This window comes from Colletotrichum siamense (assembly GCF_013390195.1).
Source record: "Colletotrichum siamense strain Cg363 chromosome Unknown KSG_Cg363_contig02, whole genome shotgun sequence".
NCBI lineage: Eukaryota > Fungi > Ascomycota > Sordariomycetes > Glomerellales > Glomerellaceae > Colletotrichum > Colletotrichum siamense.
This window is the reverse complement of record NW_023501015.1, coordinates 2,315,271-2,331,412: the sequence shown is the minus strand read 5'-3', so window position 1 is coordinate 2,331,412 and position 16,142 is coordinate 2,315,271. Positions and strand designations below refer to the sequence as shown.

Here is a 16,142-nt window from a genome sequence, read left to right as displayed (position 1 = left end):
CCACGGCCCGTTCATGGAGCTTTCGGTCCGGGGGTTCTAGTTGTGTGGGACTGTCGATCAGGGTCTGGTGGCATGTTGGTGAGGGAGAGCACGGTTTGCAACCTTACAGTTATTTTGATGTTTCTTTGGGAGATTTCATTCCAGTTTTGCTATGATGGCCCTCAAGAGGTGCTACGGACGAGACTTTGCTTGTGTGAATCATGAGATAAAAAGATGCGATGCAAACTAGACACAGAATCTCTCTGCAAGTAACCTAACCTATCATGCCAAGTCAAGGCTCCTGGTTCCGAAACTCCCGACGAAGACATGCGGCTCGGCGACTCAAGGTATGAATAACTATACTAAAGCAGATTGCCAGGGGTAGCAGTGGAGGGATGATTATTAGAAGACCGTCAAACACATCTGCCCATTTTCCTCTGATCGCGACCACCATGACGACTGCGCAGAAGCCGGAACCGAGGAATACTGTGATGATCACGTCTTGCCAGGAATCGTGGATTCGGGCGCTGCGGAATGAAGATGTTGAGACGGCGTATAGAATGAGGAGCAGGAGGACTAGTATCGCGTCTGGTTCTGACCAGCGGATCGCTGAGACGAGAGGTTCCCAGGTCTGAAGTTGTAAGTATCCATGGGGTCTTGTCCACGTTATTATCAACGTACCAGATTCCGCTCAAAGATGGACTCGTGTCCAGGACGCTCGAGGTTTAACCAGCCGCTGACCAAGGGGAAGACGAGAAGAGACGAGATCAATGAGAGTAAGCCTGCTGACGCGTTTCGGAAGTGATGTTGCCTGTGTGCATAGTCTCCATTTTGAGTCTTCGTGCAAGTGGTTGAAGTGAGATTCTCTCCTGTATCCCCTGGGGCTTCTGAGGTGGAATGGTCGTGAATGAGTGGGGTGACGGCATCCGCAGCGTTGTGCAGTTCATGACCTCGGCTCAGAGAGCTCATGGCACAGAAAGACATAGTCTTTGAAATGAAGTATCGCAGCTATACCGCTTTGCTCTCACGATTTCTGGAATTCAGACAGGAAGAAGACGGAAACTTTGCCAGGATTTTCGCATTTCCTGGAGGAGAGCTGATGGTCAGCTTTGAGAGCCCAATCAGCCATGAGGATATCCGTAAGCGTTGAGCGGAAACCATTCGGGCTGACTTTCTACCGATGCGGTCGGTGTTGATTGGAGATCCTTCATCACACTCGGCCGTGAGACGCACCAACGCGGCGTGAGAGCTTGGAAAGCGGAGTCAACTCTCCCAACAGGATTTACTCGCGGACTTGCGGCCTCATCTCGCAAGTCAACCACCAGGGGTTCTCTAGGTTTCCGAAGCTACTGCAATCGTGTTCCCAACCTCCGCGCGGGATATCGTGTGCTGGGGATATCGCGGACTAGTCCGCAGGTCCAGCCGGGTTAGCGCAGAATAAGGAGCCGGTGGACGGGGCCGGATACTTTGTAGGAGCCGCGTAGACACGGTAATAAGAAGCTACAGAGTGTATAGATAAGTTTATGCCATTCAAGTGTAAAGAAGCGTTCTCCCCCCCACCTCGAAAACCTTCTGTCAATATTGCATCGTGCATAACTCTACCCCTCGCGACGGGCCCGTCGTAAAGTATCTTTAGGGGACCAACCATCTGATTGGTTGGGATTGACAACTCTACACGGATGCCTTTCCGCATAGCTCAACAACAAATTTCCATCAAGCGCATCAGGAAGTCTTATCCGTGGACCCTGGACAAGGTGGGAAACTCCAACAATACCGTTCGGCCTAGCTGGGCAATAAGCATGATTCCATCGTCGGCAGTTTCGCTAGCGCCAGACCACGACCCCGCGCTGGTTAAAGGCGGGATGCAGTACGCGAACCCAATACTCTGGAGCAGCGGGTATTTGTGACCCTATCACAGCGACGTCCACCCAGCCGTGGCCTGGCCGGCGATGGCTTCGTTGGAATTCTTCCGGTGGACGCCCTGCGCGAGTCACGCCTGCGCCGACGGAGATGGCTTCTTTTTTGCGCTATGCTGAACTCAACGATACGAACACGCAAGGCATGCTTTTGTCTAGAGGAAAAATATTTCGGAAATCAGTGAAGTTATCCTTTGGCTTACGCAGGCCTCACTCGTTGCGGGCGATGATGGAAGTCAAGTCAGGTATAAGAGAGCAGGCAGTTGCCTATTTCGCAAAGAAATGCCCGTTCATAATCAACAGCACTATCATCATCTGGACATAGCTATCTTTAAAGCTCTTAATAAAAAGCTCTTAATATTCTCAACAAAACTCTTTACCATCACAATGTTCACATTCTGGCGCGTTATCGTCCTTTTCCTCCTCATCGGACCCAGCTTGGGTCTTCCGCCCCTGCGCGGGATGGTCCCGAGAGGAAGGACCAGGCCTCACCCCAACACCGCAGGCTCTACGAACGAAAAGTTCCACAACTGCAACGCGTATAAGTGGGATGTCTACCATGGTGCGAGTCCGGGTAGCGGCAAAGGAGTCAAGGAGAACTGCTGCCAAGTAGCTGGCTTCACGCCGCAGAAAGGCTCTAAGATCAAGTGCTAGGCGTAACACAATTGGCTAGCTACTTACTTGGTGGACTTAAGCCACCAATCAATAGCCCAGGATGAGTTCTCATGTTGATGGAGCCGAGGGGGATATACTTTGGGTATTTGGTGGCGGCGAGAGGCTTGACAGACGGCTGGAGCTTAGGTCATTGAGCCTGGGGATCCGGATGGAGTGTAAATCGGCCTTCCTTAAGTAGTTTATTTATATGAATTGGGATGAGACTCTGAGGTCTTTACGTTCATTGCAGGCTGAGACAGACCAAGACATTGGTCAAGGACTGGACTTGCCTATGGTTATCATAAAGCAGTGGCTTCCCATGATCAAAGTCCCGTTCTCAACCTGCTCAGACAAATCTATAACCTGAATTGCTGAAGAGCTTCATTGACGTCGGTCTGCATGCGTAGTGCCTCGGTCTGAAAGCTGAAGCCGTCGCTGGGTTAATAAGTCATGACGCACCAAGCGCGGGGTGAGCACCTCCTGGCTTGACACAGAAAATCGGGCTGTATTCAGCTTTCTCGAATCTGCTGTTTCTTTCCCCTTAGACACTTCTTCTGATTTGGATAGATTTTGATGCCAAAGCTCATCATCAGGTAGAATACTTAGATCATCCGCAAATCACTCATACTTGGGCCGCTCCGCTTATTCCCGGAGTCGCGGCCCCGCATGGCCCCGCACGGCGCCGGCTTCTGTCTCGCCGGCGACGGCATCCGGGGCCTCTCTGAAACATTGACTGCAGTTTCAGCTGCGAAGGAGTCTAGGGTGCTGCGTTAACATGACTGAGTTTTATAAGAGGTAGTTCTCTAGTGACGGATGTTGCTGGCCTCGGCTGGGGGACGTAGCTTTCGTCGAGTTGCTGTCTTTAGCCCGGGGATATGAGCAACATCAACTCCTATCTCTTAAGCTAATGAAGCTCAGGTGAGCCAACTTACCGCCTCGAATAACGAGTCCATCACAAATCTCTTATCTCTTCCCACCCTTTACGAAACATCATCATGATGAGTCGCCCTTCACAGAGACATTATCATCCTGAGTCATTTGGGATAGTATATATAATTGAGAGTGAAGAGAAGAGGAACAAAACATACCAAACCAAGCTCTCCCAAAAGCCTTCCCCAAACACTTCATCGCAATACTCAACACTATGGAATCTCCAACAGTTGCTCTTATTACAGGAGCCAATGGCGGGATTGGCCGTGCCGTTGCCGAAATCTTAGCAGCGGGCCACCACTACCACGTCGTCATCGGATCTCGGAGCCTTGCTGCCGGCCAATATGTAGCCGAATTCCTGAAGTCTCGTGGTCTGCTCGCGTCAGCTATACAACTCGATCTCACGGTCGACGCAGACATACTTGCTGCTGCCGCCTATATTTCAGAAACATTTGGCAAGCTCGATGTTTTGGTCAACAACGCCGCTGTACACTTTGACGTGAGGCACAGCCTCTCCGTCCGCGAGCAGTGGACGTCCACTTTCGCCACAAACGTCGTCGGCACTGCCGTCTTGACCGACAAACTCTTATCGCTTCTCCGCAAGTCCGAATTCCCGCGGATCGTCTTCGTCAGCTCTACTAAGGGATCGATGGGCGCGGCGCTAGACACCACCTTGGCGTTCCAAGACCTCGCATTCAATCCGTACGATGCCAGCAAGGCCGCGGTCAACATGTTGACTGTCGGCTATGCCAAGGTACTGAAAGAGGTTGGAGGAGTTGCGAATGCTGTCTGCCCAGGATTGGTCGACACCCAGATGACAGCATCTATGGGCGAAGAGATCTTGGCAAGTCATGGGGCTGCCTCGCCCGAGCTGGGCGCTAGGAGAATTGTAGAGATGGCTACGTTGGAGAAGAGAAGTGGGGTGTCAGCGACATTTTCGAGTAGAAATGGGACTATTCCTTGGTAAGACTTGAGCACCAAGACCATCTCATTCTTCATGCCTGCTTTAGGTATATATACTTATCAAGATGCCACCTCTCAACTATGCTATGAATCTTCCTAATCGTTGCCCCGCCTTTAATACTCCCCATCCTGCATCGTCACGAGACCATTCATGTACATATGCTTCACAACAGGATATGTCGCTAATGCGTAGTTGCTCTGACGACTTAGAACATAGTGCGGCGTGACTCCCTGGAACCCTTCAATAGGAATGACGTTCCAATCTGGGGTGAAAGCATGTAAGAAATAAGTTGCTGCCCAATCCAGGGGCCACGATGGCTTGATGGGAGTCCAGTCAATTTTGACTTCTCCATCATCCGCTGACGCTGTTAATCCGGCGTCAATGTCGAGCTCCAGAGTTTCGTTTTGTAGCCCAAATAACTCAATTGCGTCCTCCGGATTCCAGCCGACTGGCGCAAAAGCTTTACTGTCGAGGATGAGCACCTCGCCTGGTTCGCGAACCAGACTCTCCGCAACTCTGGTAAGACACCAATTGCTGTGTGTTGTCCACCCGCCGTTGTAGACCTTGTGCATATTTTCCATCCATAGCTTCGTCATCTTGGCACCCTTTTTCGACATGAACGTGCCGCTGTTCAAGTTTTGATCTATCTGTCGGCCTCCGACAGCCGTGAATCCGCTCTTGCGCAGCGCAGCCACATCTCGTAACACCTGTACATCGAAATCAATGTACACACCGCCATATTCATGGACGGCTTTGACTCTCATGAAGTCTGAGATGTGCTCTTTATATGCCAATTTGACTGCTTGATTCGTCTCGCGCGGGGCTTCCATCCGTTTCACTTGAAGACCGGGCATCGAGAATATTCGCGCAGCCCACTTTCCCGAGGATCCGTTGCGAGCGCGATCAATCTGAGCTTCTTTGGCGTTTGTATGGAGATATATCGTGTGTGGTTTCAGATAGAACCAGGCTGAGTACATCGATAGGTATTGTTCGAAGGCAAATTTAAGCTCAGAATCAACGTCGTAGAGTGCCCAAACAAAGTGCACTTGGTTTGGTATCTCGTCCTTGCCTCGGAGGATTTTACTCGTGAAGTTGAGACTGGTGTTCGGTCGCATTTTCATTATTATCAACGAGATGCTTATGAATGAAAGTGTAAAGAGTATGGGTAATACTGCACGGGGAATGGGCGGGCCTCTGAATAGGGATGATAACCACATTGTGATTGGAAGTGACAGAAGGAGGATTGAGATGACGGGCCTTGTAAAGGAGGTGTTCATCGAATTTAAGGCATCACTAAAAGCAGCACAAAAGTGTCGTGAACCTTCTGAATAAACTTCCAGACTAGGTTTCGGTCAGACTTCAGTAGCCACAAAAAGATCTCCGGATGTGCCGTGCGCATTGGCGGTGGTGCGGTATCCCGCCGCTAGAAGAGGAACGTTGAAACTCACGGGCGAAGATGACGGGACATGCACTCTGTGGCTCTTTCAGGCTTATAACTTTTGGCATTCTCTGAGGGCTAGTCGCACGTTTTCATAGAAAGTTACACTGTGGAAGGAGAAGATCGAGTTCCGGGTGTAGTATGACACTTCGGGTCTCCTACACACTTGCAGTAACGTAGACAGTCTGAATCACCGTGCTTCGTGGAGCGCATCGCGACTTTCTGGAGGTGCTAGTTGCGGAGACGATCGCCGCGCTCGAGTTTGATGTCGTGGACGGTACCAAAACCGCTTCAGCCGTCTGAACACTTTCACTCAACGTTGAAGAGACAAGTCCTCCAACGGGCTGTTCAAGAGACGCAGAGTTGGAGGTGAGAGTCGTCGTCGCTGCAGGCACCGTATTGTCCGCCTCAAGAGTCGAGGTGATTGCCGGGAGAGTCCAAGGAGTAGCAGTCGGGGCAATGCTGACACCCTCGGCCGTGACGTTCGCCGCAAGGGGCTGCGGCCACACGGCAGGGCCGGGCATGGTGTAGTTCACAATCCACGGGCGGTACATGTAGAACTCGATACCAGGCTCGTGGCCGGTGTACAAGCCGGGGATCTTGACCAACGGCCCCGGCACTCCGGAGCTACCGCTCGCATTCTCGACCTCGATCTGCGCACAGTTGAAGTAAAACTCGGCCCCACCGAAATCTCCCGCTCCGTGGACGCCGATATGTTCAATGCGGAGGAGGTACTGTCCTGCTGGTGTCGCTTCGGGCAACTTGAAGGTGAAGTTGCCGACGTCATAGGCACCCCACTGGATGCCCTCGCTGGAGAATGTCTTGGGGCCGAGCTCGAAGATCTTGAACCAGTCGCCGGAGCCGTCGTACTCTCGCACGTCACCCGGAGCTTTGGAAAGGTATGCCTGCATCGGGCCGGGGTGCTGGATCCGCCCGCCGAAGTTGAGGCCGAACCCAACCTCATCGCCGGCCTTCACCTTGTAGACGCCGGTCTTGCTTGCGTACTGCATGGAGTCAGTCCGGCAGCGGAGGTCTGTGCTGTCGTATCCATTCTTCAGGGGCATGTAGCCCTGGGTATTCTCGCGGACATATTCGTTGTAGCCAGTGAAGTTGCCGTTGACGATGAGGTGGGGGAAGAAGTAATGAGCGGACGCGCTGGAGATGGCAGCGGCTAAGCTAAGGAGGGTGGAAGACCTCATCTTGATGTGAGGTTGGAATGGAAGAGACTGTAAAGGATGGAAATGAATGGATAGCCAATGACTTGACCGGCACAGGAGAGGATGAGAGACCAAAAGGACGCTGTCCTGGCATCTCAGTGGTGTTGCTTGGTTATGTAGAGAGAACACCACGCCATATGACTCTGACTGCCGGCCTCCTAATTGACTGCCGTGCAATCGTCACCTGTACCTGAAAATGCCGGTTGGTCCTGTCATCACGCAAGCCGCCGACATGTTCATTCGACGTCTACCGTTCCGTTTCAAGAGCAGCCGGGGCTGGAGCGCACCCTTGAAGATGTAGGCGAATAGGCTTCAAAGGAGGACGCGTCGCTGCATGACAGTTCGTCGACCTAAGAAAACTCCCTAGGGAGGCGCACTAGGCTAATTTCAAAGCGGTTGTTCAAGAAGCACATCAATGGGGCATCCCACCGGCTGTCATGGGCGGCCCGCTTGGCTAGTGTATCCTTAATATCAAGAGCCTCTTGTCCTGCATGAGCCACAGCGCCTATCTGATAGGGCTTCCAGAAGCGCTCTCCGTACATTGGGTCGGATGCGGATAATCGTGAAGGAAGACAAGAACGTGAGGTCACTCTGCCACTGCCGGTGTAGGCGAAATAGGGGGTATCGGAATATGAGGCGCGGCTTTGCCTGTGAACTGTATGTGATCAAGAGGAGTATGTAGCATTGTTGTAATGCCCTGAGGGATACGTCTGGAAAACTTCTTTCCGAGCCGAGGAAGAACTAAAAAGCGCTCGTAAAGAGTGAGTGAGCATGGGCTTTTATTATGTGCCCGCAAGCGAACTTTTCTTCACTACATATCCTCTTGCCGATCAAGATTTATGTCGAGGTCTGTCTTCGCAATGACCTTATCTCTTCCTCGTATTCTTCGAGGTCCTTCTCTGCTTTCTCTCTGTCCCATCCAGTACCTTCTCCATCGGTGCCTGGCCACCCAGCATCTCTCATTATCTGTCTCCTCCTCAAGTCGCCCTCGCAGGGGTTGTCAACGTCGTTCGGCTGACATACGTCGCCCCGAAGAAGATCTGGCGTCCAGTTCATGATTCGATACTGCTCCTTGCAGAATTCGAAGAAGGTTTCGATGCGATAGGTCGGCATACATTTCCATCCCTCAGGCCCGTATGGGTCAACTTCCACATCGTACGGATTCGCATCCGAACACCAGGCCCAACGGGGAAGATCACCGTCGTTCTTCCACAGTATTACAACTCCGCGCTTGGTGTCGAGTAGGAGGGTCCATCCAACCTGCTCCTCTTGGGCTGATGCAAGGTCTATGATGTAACCCGGAAGTCTACCCTCTTTGTTGTCTAGCTCGGGGGGCTCGATGGCAGGCCATCTCTTGATTTCCTCAGAGTACTGCCAGTCGATATACTCAATTGGCCTAGTTGACTTCAGGATGCATGGAATACCATACGGGCCGGAAACGAAATATGGAATGCTCCTCAAAAGTTCAATGACCTCCTTCGTCTTACCCAGGCTAGCGAAATATTCGTGCGTGATTTGCGGCCAGCCGGTTGGAGGTGGGTATTCCAGGAGCGCCGCCTCTTCTGCATGCATGCGTTTCATGAATTCATAAAAGGATGTGATGGCTTTGACGGTAGCGTCGTGCGAGTACTCAGAAGACTGGGACATGTTCGAGAACGTTCGGAGCAAGATAGGTACGGAAGATGTCAAGAAATGAGTCTGATGATGTCGGAAGGGAACCAGCTTGCATCTGCCATAAATTTGAGGGTCGCGCGAAACGTTTGAACACGAGCTGGCAGAGGTGAAGTTGTTGAAGTGGACAGTTGTTCATTCCCTGGTCGCTTGGGTTTGTGTGGCCGGCCGAACCAACAGCTGAGGGTGGGGGTGGCGGAGTGACGCATGTTTGGGGGTGAATTCATGAGATATACGCAGCAGCAGAGCGTTCCAACGTCAAAACACCCCAAATCCAAGCTTTTGACATCTGATAGTTCACTTAAATTTGCTCAACCAACAAATGCACATCAGGGGCCAAATTTCTATTTGAGGAGAGCCAAGGGTGAACTCTCAGATCGCGTCCAACAATGTGATGCGATATTGTCGTTGAGGTAGGTCGGACAATCACCACGCTGAGTCTAGGTCGAACACTCGATGCCGCACACCCAATGCCGTGCTAACGAATTTCAGCTGAACAAAATAGTCGACAAAGATGGGGTCCGCGCCGTTGTGCCGCCATCGGGCGGTAAACCAGGGGTGGGCTGTTGGTTGTCGTCTGGACAGTTGGAAAGCGATTGATACCGCATTGCCTTCGAAGGTCACCGACACCCAACGCTTTGTGGATCATTGAAATCATGATGTTGGCAAAGATGTGATTAGAGATGGTGAAAAAGGTGCCATGATGTGCATTTATGTAGGGGCTATTGGGGGATGGGGGTTAGCTGGAGCCAGGAATGGGCGGCATCATGGGTCCGTTGGAGGTTAGGAGAGTCAAATCATGAAGTCCTTCACAGGAGATCAACCATAGACAGCAATATTTGAGAATATAAAGTGGTTGCTTGTAGAAGGTTCATTCGAAATAAACAATTCAGGTCAAGCTTTCAAGCATCCCATCCTTGTGGTTGTTACCTCGTTACTTCATAGTCACTTCTGAGCACATAGAAGATGCGCTTACCAATTCTTTTTGCCTCGATACACTGTATCACTTCCACCATCGCTCATGCAGGCTTCGCTCAGCCGTCTTTGGGAACTCGCCAGCAGACGACTGACGCAGAAATCATTGCGAAGTATTCTTCCTCAGGTCAATGTTTTGACTACTTCAACAATGACAACAGGGACAAATCTCTCGCTCCTTGCAAAATTTGGTGTAAGGCTAAAGGGTCTGATAATTATGGAGTAAGTGACTTAATCAGAGAGTTGCTAGCCGGGCAATGTCGACACACAAACACCCTCTTAAAGCGACTATGCTTTCTACATACTCACTTTCGTCGTCGTGTCTCGTCGTCTTCGTGTCTCGTCGTCGTCGTGTCTCGACGTCGTCGTGTATCGTCGTCGTCGTGTATCGTCGTCGTCGTGTATCGTCGTCTTCGTGGTCGTCGTCGTCGTCGTTATTATTATTACTACCCCCATTGTTTCCTCTACTGCTGTCGTTCTTATAAAAGTATTAGGTTTGCTACGACACTGTCCGGGTAGCAAAGCTCTTGTCAGAGGAATACCATTGAGCTAACTATGAATGCGCTCAGTGCAAGGGTGATGGTGTGCCGCGAGAAAACTACGTCGAGTCGTTGATTTACAAGGATGAAGATGGAAAAGAATGGGTGGCGGGAACATGCGAGTGTAACTTCGAAATCGCCGAAGAGATCTTCGATGTTGTTGTCGAAGCACTCGAAGGTATCGAAAAGGCCGTTTGCGCAGTTATGCTGGAATCTTGCAACACTATCTTGCAGCTGGGCGTCATGGCAGTCCCCGGAGGTCCCTTTCTCAGAACTACAGTCCAAGGAGCCAAGACATTCGTCGAGAATGGTCTGGATGCCGCATCTTTTTTCGACAACTGGGTCGGTAAAGCCTGTGGCATTCCTTCTTGGGACTTTGACCTTTTCGCGGTGTTCAACCCACTCGCGAACGCTCCCGACTCACTCGGAGAGTCAAAGGGTTGTCTGAGGAAGAACAAGAGCAAATGCAAGAGGGTGGATCCTAAGCCGGACCCTAAGCCGACGAACAAGCCTGCTGTTACTAATAAGCCCAACTCCAGTGCGCGAGATTCCCCAACGGCTTCGGCCACGACTTCTGCTTGCAAGATCGAAAGACGTGCCAAGGACGGCGCGGCCAAGGACGATGTGCCAAAAATATTTGGCGAAGCAGAGACGTCAACTGAAGGCTGCGGCAAGGATGAGACAATCCACATCACGAGCACTTCCAAAGACATGGGGTACTATGAGTCTGAAGTGCCAATGACTTGCTCGAAACAGTGGTCCCAGGCCTGTTTCCATTACAGGTAGATTGCCAAAAATCTTCTCGCTCTTCGTGATTTTAACAGATCTCTGACCTCTTGAGTGCAGGTCGGTGATGAGTGTTCATACGAACACCCCGGACATGGTCCGATGGACCTGCGGCGCGACCGCGGGCACCAGTAACGACGGCTCAGCGACCGACGACTGGGGTTTAGTTGCGATTCAAAAGCCGATGAAAACGCATCAGCACTGGTTTCCCTGGATGAACGGATTCGTTGCTCGAACGACCCTGGACAATAAGGGCAAGAAGAATATCAAAGGTTGCGAAAGAGACGAGTGGCCCCCGCGGTACTTTTGGCCCTCAGAAGCCGAGGCAGACAAAAAGAAATTAGTGCAGCGAATACGCTTGATCGAGTGGCATGAGAATGGCGGTGCTGGATCCATGTTCAAGGGTTTCTGCAAGAACAACGCTGCCGCGTCTGTGAAAGCGGATAAGACGTATGAGCAGAACCAGTTCGTCAAGACCATCGGGGAGGCCAAAATCGAAACACCGGAACCAAACAAGAAGCCAATTAGTAAGTTAGAAAAAAGATATTGGGGTCTCTGGAAGTCAAAACTGACCATCAACTCTTAGCGGTCGTGAGCCACGTTTCTATCAATACTCTTCGGGCGATTTTTACGATCAAAGACTGGGACGGGCTTCCGGAGGAGAAGGGTGACGCTGCGAAATGGCACGGTTTGAAGGAGAACAAGTGCTGGCCCAGTCTCTTGGCTCCCGAAGACCCTGGTTTCGCACTGCTTACAGACGACGAGTTCTACAAGCAGGGTCAACATCCAGAACTGGCCCACCACACCGCAAGCTATCGGGGCCTCCCGGATCTCCAAGTTTTGAAGAAGGCGCTGAAGGACTCGAACCCCTCGCCTCCATTTCCATACAGCGACATGGATGCCGCCGCTTATGCCAAGAGGAAGTTCAACGCCAAGTTGATACCAGACGAGTACAGAGGAGTTTTGCCAGGTATCCCGGCTCTGCCCAAGCCCGCTGTCGTGCCTCGTGTGATGAGGCGAAATCTGACTGAACTGACGGAAGATGATTCGAAGGAGCTCGAGTGGGCTGATCTCGATGTGGATGTCGACAGTTATAATGATGAAGAGTTGGATGAGTGGTTTGAGAGATATGCGGAGCTGTTGAAGAGGCGGAACATGCGAGGGTCTGGTCGAGTGTCGCCTCAAGTAGCCGTGGCCCAGCCTACACCTGTCGTCAGCACGCGGGGAATGGCAACATTAGCCATGGAGGCATCTAGACTGACCTCGGAATTTCCCCGGGCTACTCATCATGATGGGTAGGCAGAGAAGGATACTAGAAGAATGCATCACGAGGCTGATTAGTGGGTGCCGATTCTATGAAAACGAAGGATTGATGATGTTAACGTGACGAGAGAATAAGGGGTTTTTGAATGAGTTTTACTATGAGGGCAGTGTCAGTTAAGTATCCGGGCAGGGTCTACACACTTACATGCAATTTTTATATCCTACTAGACCCCCTATATATCCTAGCCTATATAGTCGCTTTCGTTGTCGCTACCGTCGTCGTCTATCGTCGTTGTCTATCGTCGTTGCCTATCGTCGTCGTCCATTATCGTTGTCTATCATCGTCGTCCATCATCGTCGTCCATTATCATCGTCGTCTATCGTCGTCATTTATCGTCGTTGTCTACTATCGTTATTACTATCGCTATCCCTGTCGGTTTCTCTACTACTATCGCCAGTCTTACAGAAGTATCAATTACGCTATTAGACGTATAGAAGGCACTGCCCGGCTAGCAGAGCCCCTTTGTATTCTCACCTTCATGAGTAGGCGAAGTGAGACAAGCCTGACGAGTTCTTAGCCATGCCATACCAAGAGCATAAGGTGATACCAATAGGGCCTTAGAAGTGCATAATCCATAAAGCCAAGAGCCTCCAGAATCGCTACGTTCCCAGTAGTCCGGATCGAAGATCTGGAGTTACAAACAGTCATCTCTCGAGTTGCTCAAGTGTGAGGCATCACATCGCGGACTGGTCGAAATCTTGGAGTGCTTGGCGGATGAGCTACTGAAGTGAAGTTATTCTGCAGGGTAGGTGGGAGGTCTGATCAGGGCGCTTCTCCAGTGGCTGCGCTGAGGAGAGGGCCAGCATCGACGATCTGTTACTTATGTTGTGACGACACGCTGTCATCGAAGTGTGTGAGTATGAGGTACGTTATCAATACTTTTCACAGCCCTTCAACAAATGTTGGGTTCCAGAGAACGCCCAAAGACCTGTAAACATTAAGTTGAATTACGGTCAGCATAAGCTGACTTGAAAAGGCGAGACCCAAATACCCTCCTCGAGCCAATCTTTGTCTCGCACCCTCCCTACCTGCATACACGCCTCCCAACATGAGCCTGGGGTTCGTTTGATTACCAGAAAGTAGTTCCTCCGCTTCAAGCAACCACAATCTCTCTGGGACGGCGATGAGGCTTGTATGTTGATGACGGCGCCAGGCTACTGTGCCTCCGCCCCGTGCCTCCGCCCCGTGCCTCCGCCCCGTGCCTCCGCCCCGTGACAAGGCCACGATCGCTGCCACGATCCACCTCATTTCCATTCACATTGCCAACATCCATCATCCTTTCTCCTGAGGTTTACCCAAGCCGTTGCCTCCAACACAAATCCTCAGAATGTGCTCTTGGTCGAGATAAGCTTGGTTCTGTGCCAGACGAAGGACATGGCATGAAGGATTCGCAGCATTTTGAACTCCAGGTAAACGCCCAGTAAAGCCAACACAATTAACCCCTCTCCCAACCTCCCAAACTCTTGAAGTAGTCTCGGCTGGTCTTGATGACTGTCGAGCAGAATCGTAACATCGCAGCCTTACCACTCCAGTTCCTTCTTATCCCCACCACCGCAACCTCCATCGCCATCCACGTTCTGCGGTTTCCGCCACTCGTAAACCCCGCCTCTTTTGTCAAAAGCGCTCTTGTCCCACGCAACTTGCTGCATGGCCCTCTTCACCCCAACATCCAGCAAAGAATCGCTCTTCTTCATCGGACCATCGCCCTTGTCGAGGAAGCGCAGACGCTCGTCCAGGAGAAGGTAGCTCCCGGCCATCGTCTGGTTATCCTCGGGGACATAACACGGCAGGTGTTTATGCCTGTCGCAGAAGGTCCTCCACTGTTCCTCGGAGATGAGAAACTTCCGCCCGTCGCGCACCCGCGTGTCGTCCTCGTTCTCGCCCTCGACGATGAGGCACTGGAACACCTTCCAGCGGAACGGCGCCAGCTCCGCAATCTGCGCCGCCATGTCCTCGTCCCAGTTGTAGATGTTGACGACCGTGTTGAGCTTGAACATGATGCCGTACTCCCGGCACCACTCTGCGATGCGGAAGACCTGCGCCACGTGGTCTCCGTCCGCCTGGCCGTTCTCCCCGCGCCCGATCGCCTTGTTCGTCTCCCGGACGAACGAGTCGCACGAGATGGCGAGGATGTCCAGGTACCGCCCGTGCTCGCGGAGGAACTTCTCCTGGATCTTGCTTCCGTTGCTGACGATGCTGACGCTCTCGAGGTCTAGATCCTCTTTGCAGTACCGGAGAAGCTCTCCTAGGAACTTTGGGTGCAGGAACGGCTCCCCGCCGGCGATGTTGAGTTTGCGCATGCCGGCCTCCTTGAGGAGACGCAGGCCGCGCTTGGCCTCATCCAAGGGGAGGATATAGCCTGAGGTGTTGGTGTGGAAGCAGAACCCGCAGGCGTAGTTGCATTCGCGGGAGGGGAAGTAGTTTACGGAGACCGGGGCGTCCGGGTCATCGGCCACTTGCGACTTAGACTTCTCCAACGTCTTGTCGCCTTCAGAGGGACAGACTTGGGATGATTCGGCGCCGCGCCGACGTGAGAGATAAGCTACTGTAACTGCCGGGACCGCAACGACCCAAACGAAGTATGGGATGGCGAAGAAGAGCGCCAGTGCCGCTTCGGCGAATGATGTTGATATCCCCATCCTGCCTAGGCGACCTCTCAAAGGAGGCGAAGGCTTGGAGACTTAGATAGCTGATAAAAGCTCGTTTGAGCTAGTCCTTGTTTCTAGACAGCTATTGTCGATGAGCAGAGAATCATGTTGATGGGGGGACATCGGGCTGTTGATAAGGTATTAGAGTTCAGCCAGGTGCTTCTCATTTCAACCCCCCACTTGATTGGAGCAAAGGAGATGTCGTGAGCTTATGTAATGCTAGACCGCCTGCAATATCCCGACCGACGACGTACTGCAACGTTTCCTGCAGCTCATCTACTGGACATGACCTTGCCAACACACATTCGGGTAGAGACGCAAACGCCATGGACACCCAAACCGCCGCGAACAGACGGAAGTTCGCAGTGATATTTGTCCTCGGTTTGTCCTCTCGTGTTGGGCACACAGATGCATACTTATCATCTCGATAGGAGCACCTGGATCTGGCAAGGGGACAATCTGCGCGTACCTGGCACAAAAGTACAGCCTATTGCATTTTTCTGTTGGGGACAATCTGCGCACTTGGATGCAAGCAAACCGCGAGACGCCTCTCGCCGGCCGGATCCAGGAGAAGCTCGACCACCAAGGCTTCCTCACGTCAGAGGAGCTGAACCCTTTTCTGTCTCTTGCAATCGAAAATGCAATGCGACAAGATGGTCTGAAAGGAATCTTGATCGACGGCTTCCCGAGGTGCGAGGAGCAACTCAACTCGTGGACCGAGTGGCCCTTTCAAGACAGACTCCGTTTGGTAAGCGGCGCGAGGCGAGCATGCAAGTCCACAGACTTATGGTCGTTAACCCGGATAGGAGGGGAATGCGAAGCCCGATGTCGTATTGCTGCTCAATGTGAGGAAAGAAAACGCCGAGGCCAGATACCTCGCCCGGGGTCGTGATCGCAACGACAGTGCAGAGAAGTTCACCAAGAGGTATGCTGAATACTTAAATGAGGGACCGCCTGTCGAACGACACTACCGAGATGCAGGCCTCCTAGTTGAGGTGAGCCTTTTGTTATTTGCCCCCCTGCCTGTGATTGTAACCGTTGGATTCGAGACTGAAGAACCCGTATAGGTCGATAATAATGGTTCCAAGGAAGAGAATATTG

At 52.0% G+C, this 16,142-nt stretch overlaps 6 protein-coding genes across 6 annotated transcripts; 2 read left to right on the top strand and 4 right to left on the bottom strand.

Annotated features, from left to right (window-relative positions):
• Positions 1-2,282: 2,282 nt before the first annotated feature.
• On the top strand, positions 2,283-2,549 carry CGCS363_v002608 (uncharacterized protein; the record flags this gene model as incomplete). Its single annotated transcript, XM_036634457.1, has 1 exon — positions 2,283-2,549. One exon carries the CDS (start codon positions 2,283-2,285, stop codon positions 2,547-2,549), a length of 267 nt encoding a protein of 88 aa, XP_036500178.1.
• Positions 2,550-3,693: 1,144 nt separating this feature from the next.
• CBR1-1 (Carbonyl reductase [NADPH] 1) lies at positions 3,694-4,446 on the top strand (the record flags this gene model as incomplete). The annotated part of the gene is made up of 1 exon (XM_036634456.1): positions 3,694-4,446. The coding sequence occupies one exon, from the start codon at positions 3,694-3,696 to the stop codon at positions 4,444-4,446; it is 753 nt and encodes a 250-aa protein (XP_036500185.1).
• Positions 4,447-4,556: 110 nt separating this feature from the next.
• Positions 4,557-5,558, bottom strand: CGCS363_v002606 (uncharacterized protein; the record flags this gene model as incomplete). Its single annotated transcript, XM_036634455.1, has 1 exon — positions 4,557-5,558. One exon carries the CDS (start codon positions 5,556-5,558, stop codon positions 4,557-4,559), a length of 1,002 nt encoding a protein of 333 aa, XP_036500184.1.
• Positions 5,559-6,039: 481 nt separating this feature from the next.
• eglD-6 (putative endo-beta-1,4-glucanase D) lies at positions 6,040-7,080 on the bottom strand (the record flags this gene model as incomplete). Its single annotated transcript, XM_036634454.1, has 1 exon — positions 6,040-7,080. One exon carries the CDS (start codon positions 7,078-7,080, stop codon positions 6,040-6,042), a length of 1,041 nt encoding a protein of 346 aa, XP_036500187.1.
• An 855-nt stretch (positions 7,081-7,935) lies between these two features.
• CGCS363_v002604 (uncharacterized protein) lies at positions 7,936-8,745 on the bottom strand (the record flags this gene model as incomplete). The annotated part of the gene is made up of 1 exon (XM_036634453.1): positions 7,936-8,745. One exon carries the CDS (start codon positions 8,743-8,745, stop codon positions 7,936-7,938), a length of 810 nt encoding a protein of 269 aa, XP_036500186.1.
• A 5,168-nt stretch (positions 8,746-13,913) lies between these two features.
• On the bottom strand, positions 13,914-15,032 carry rsad2 (Radical S-adenosyl methionine domain-containing protein 2; the record flags this gene model as incomplete). The annotated part of the gene is made up of 1 exon (XM_036634452.1): positions 13,914-15,032. The coding sequence occupies one exon, from the start codon at positions 15,030-15,032 to the stop codon at positions 13,914-13,916; it is 1,119 nt and encodes a 372-aa protein (XP_036500181.1).
• Between the last annotated feature and the right edge of the window lie 1,110 nt (positions 15,033-16,142).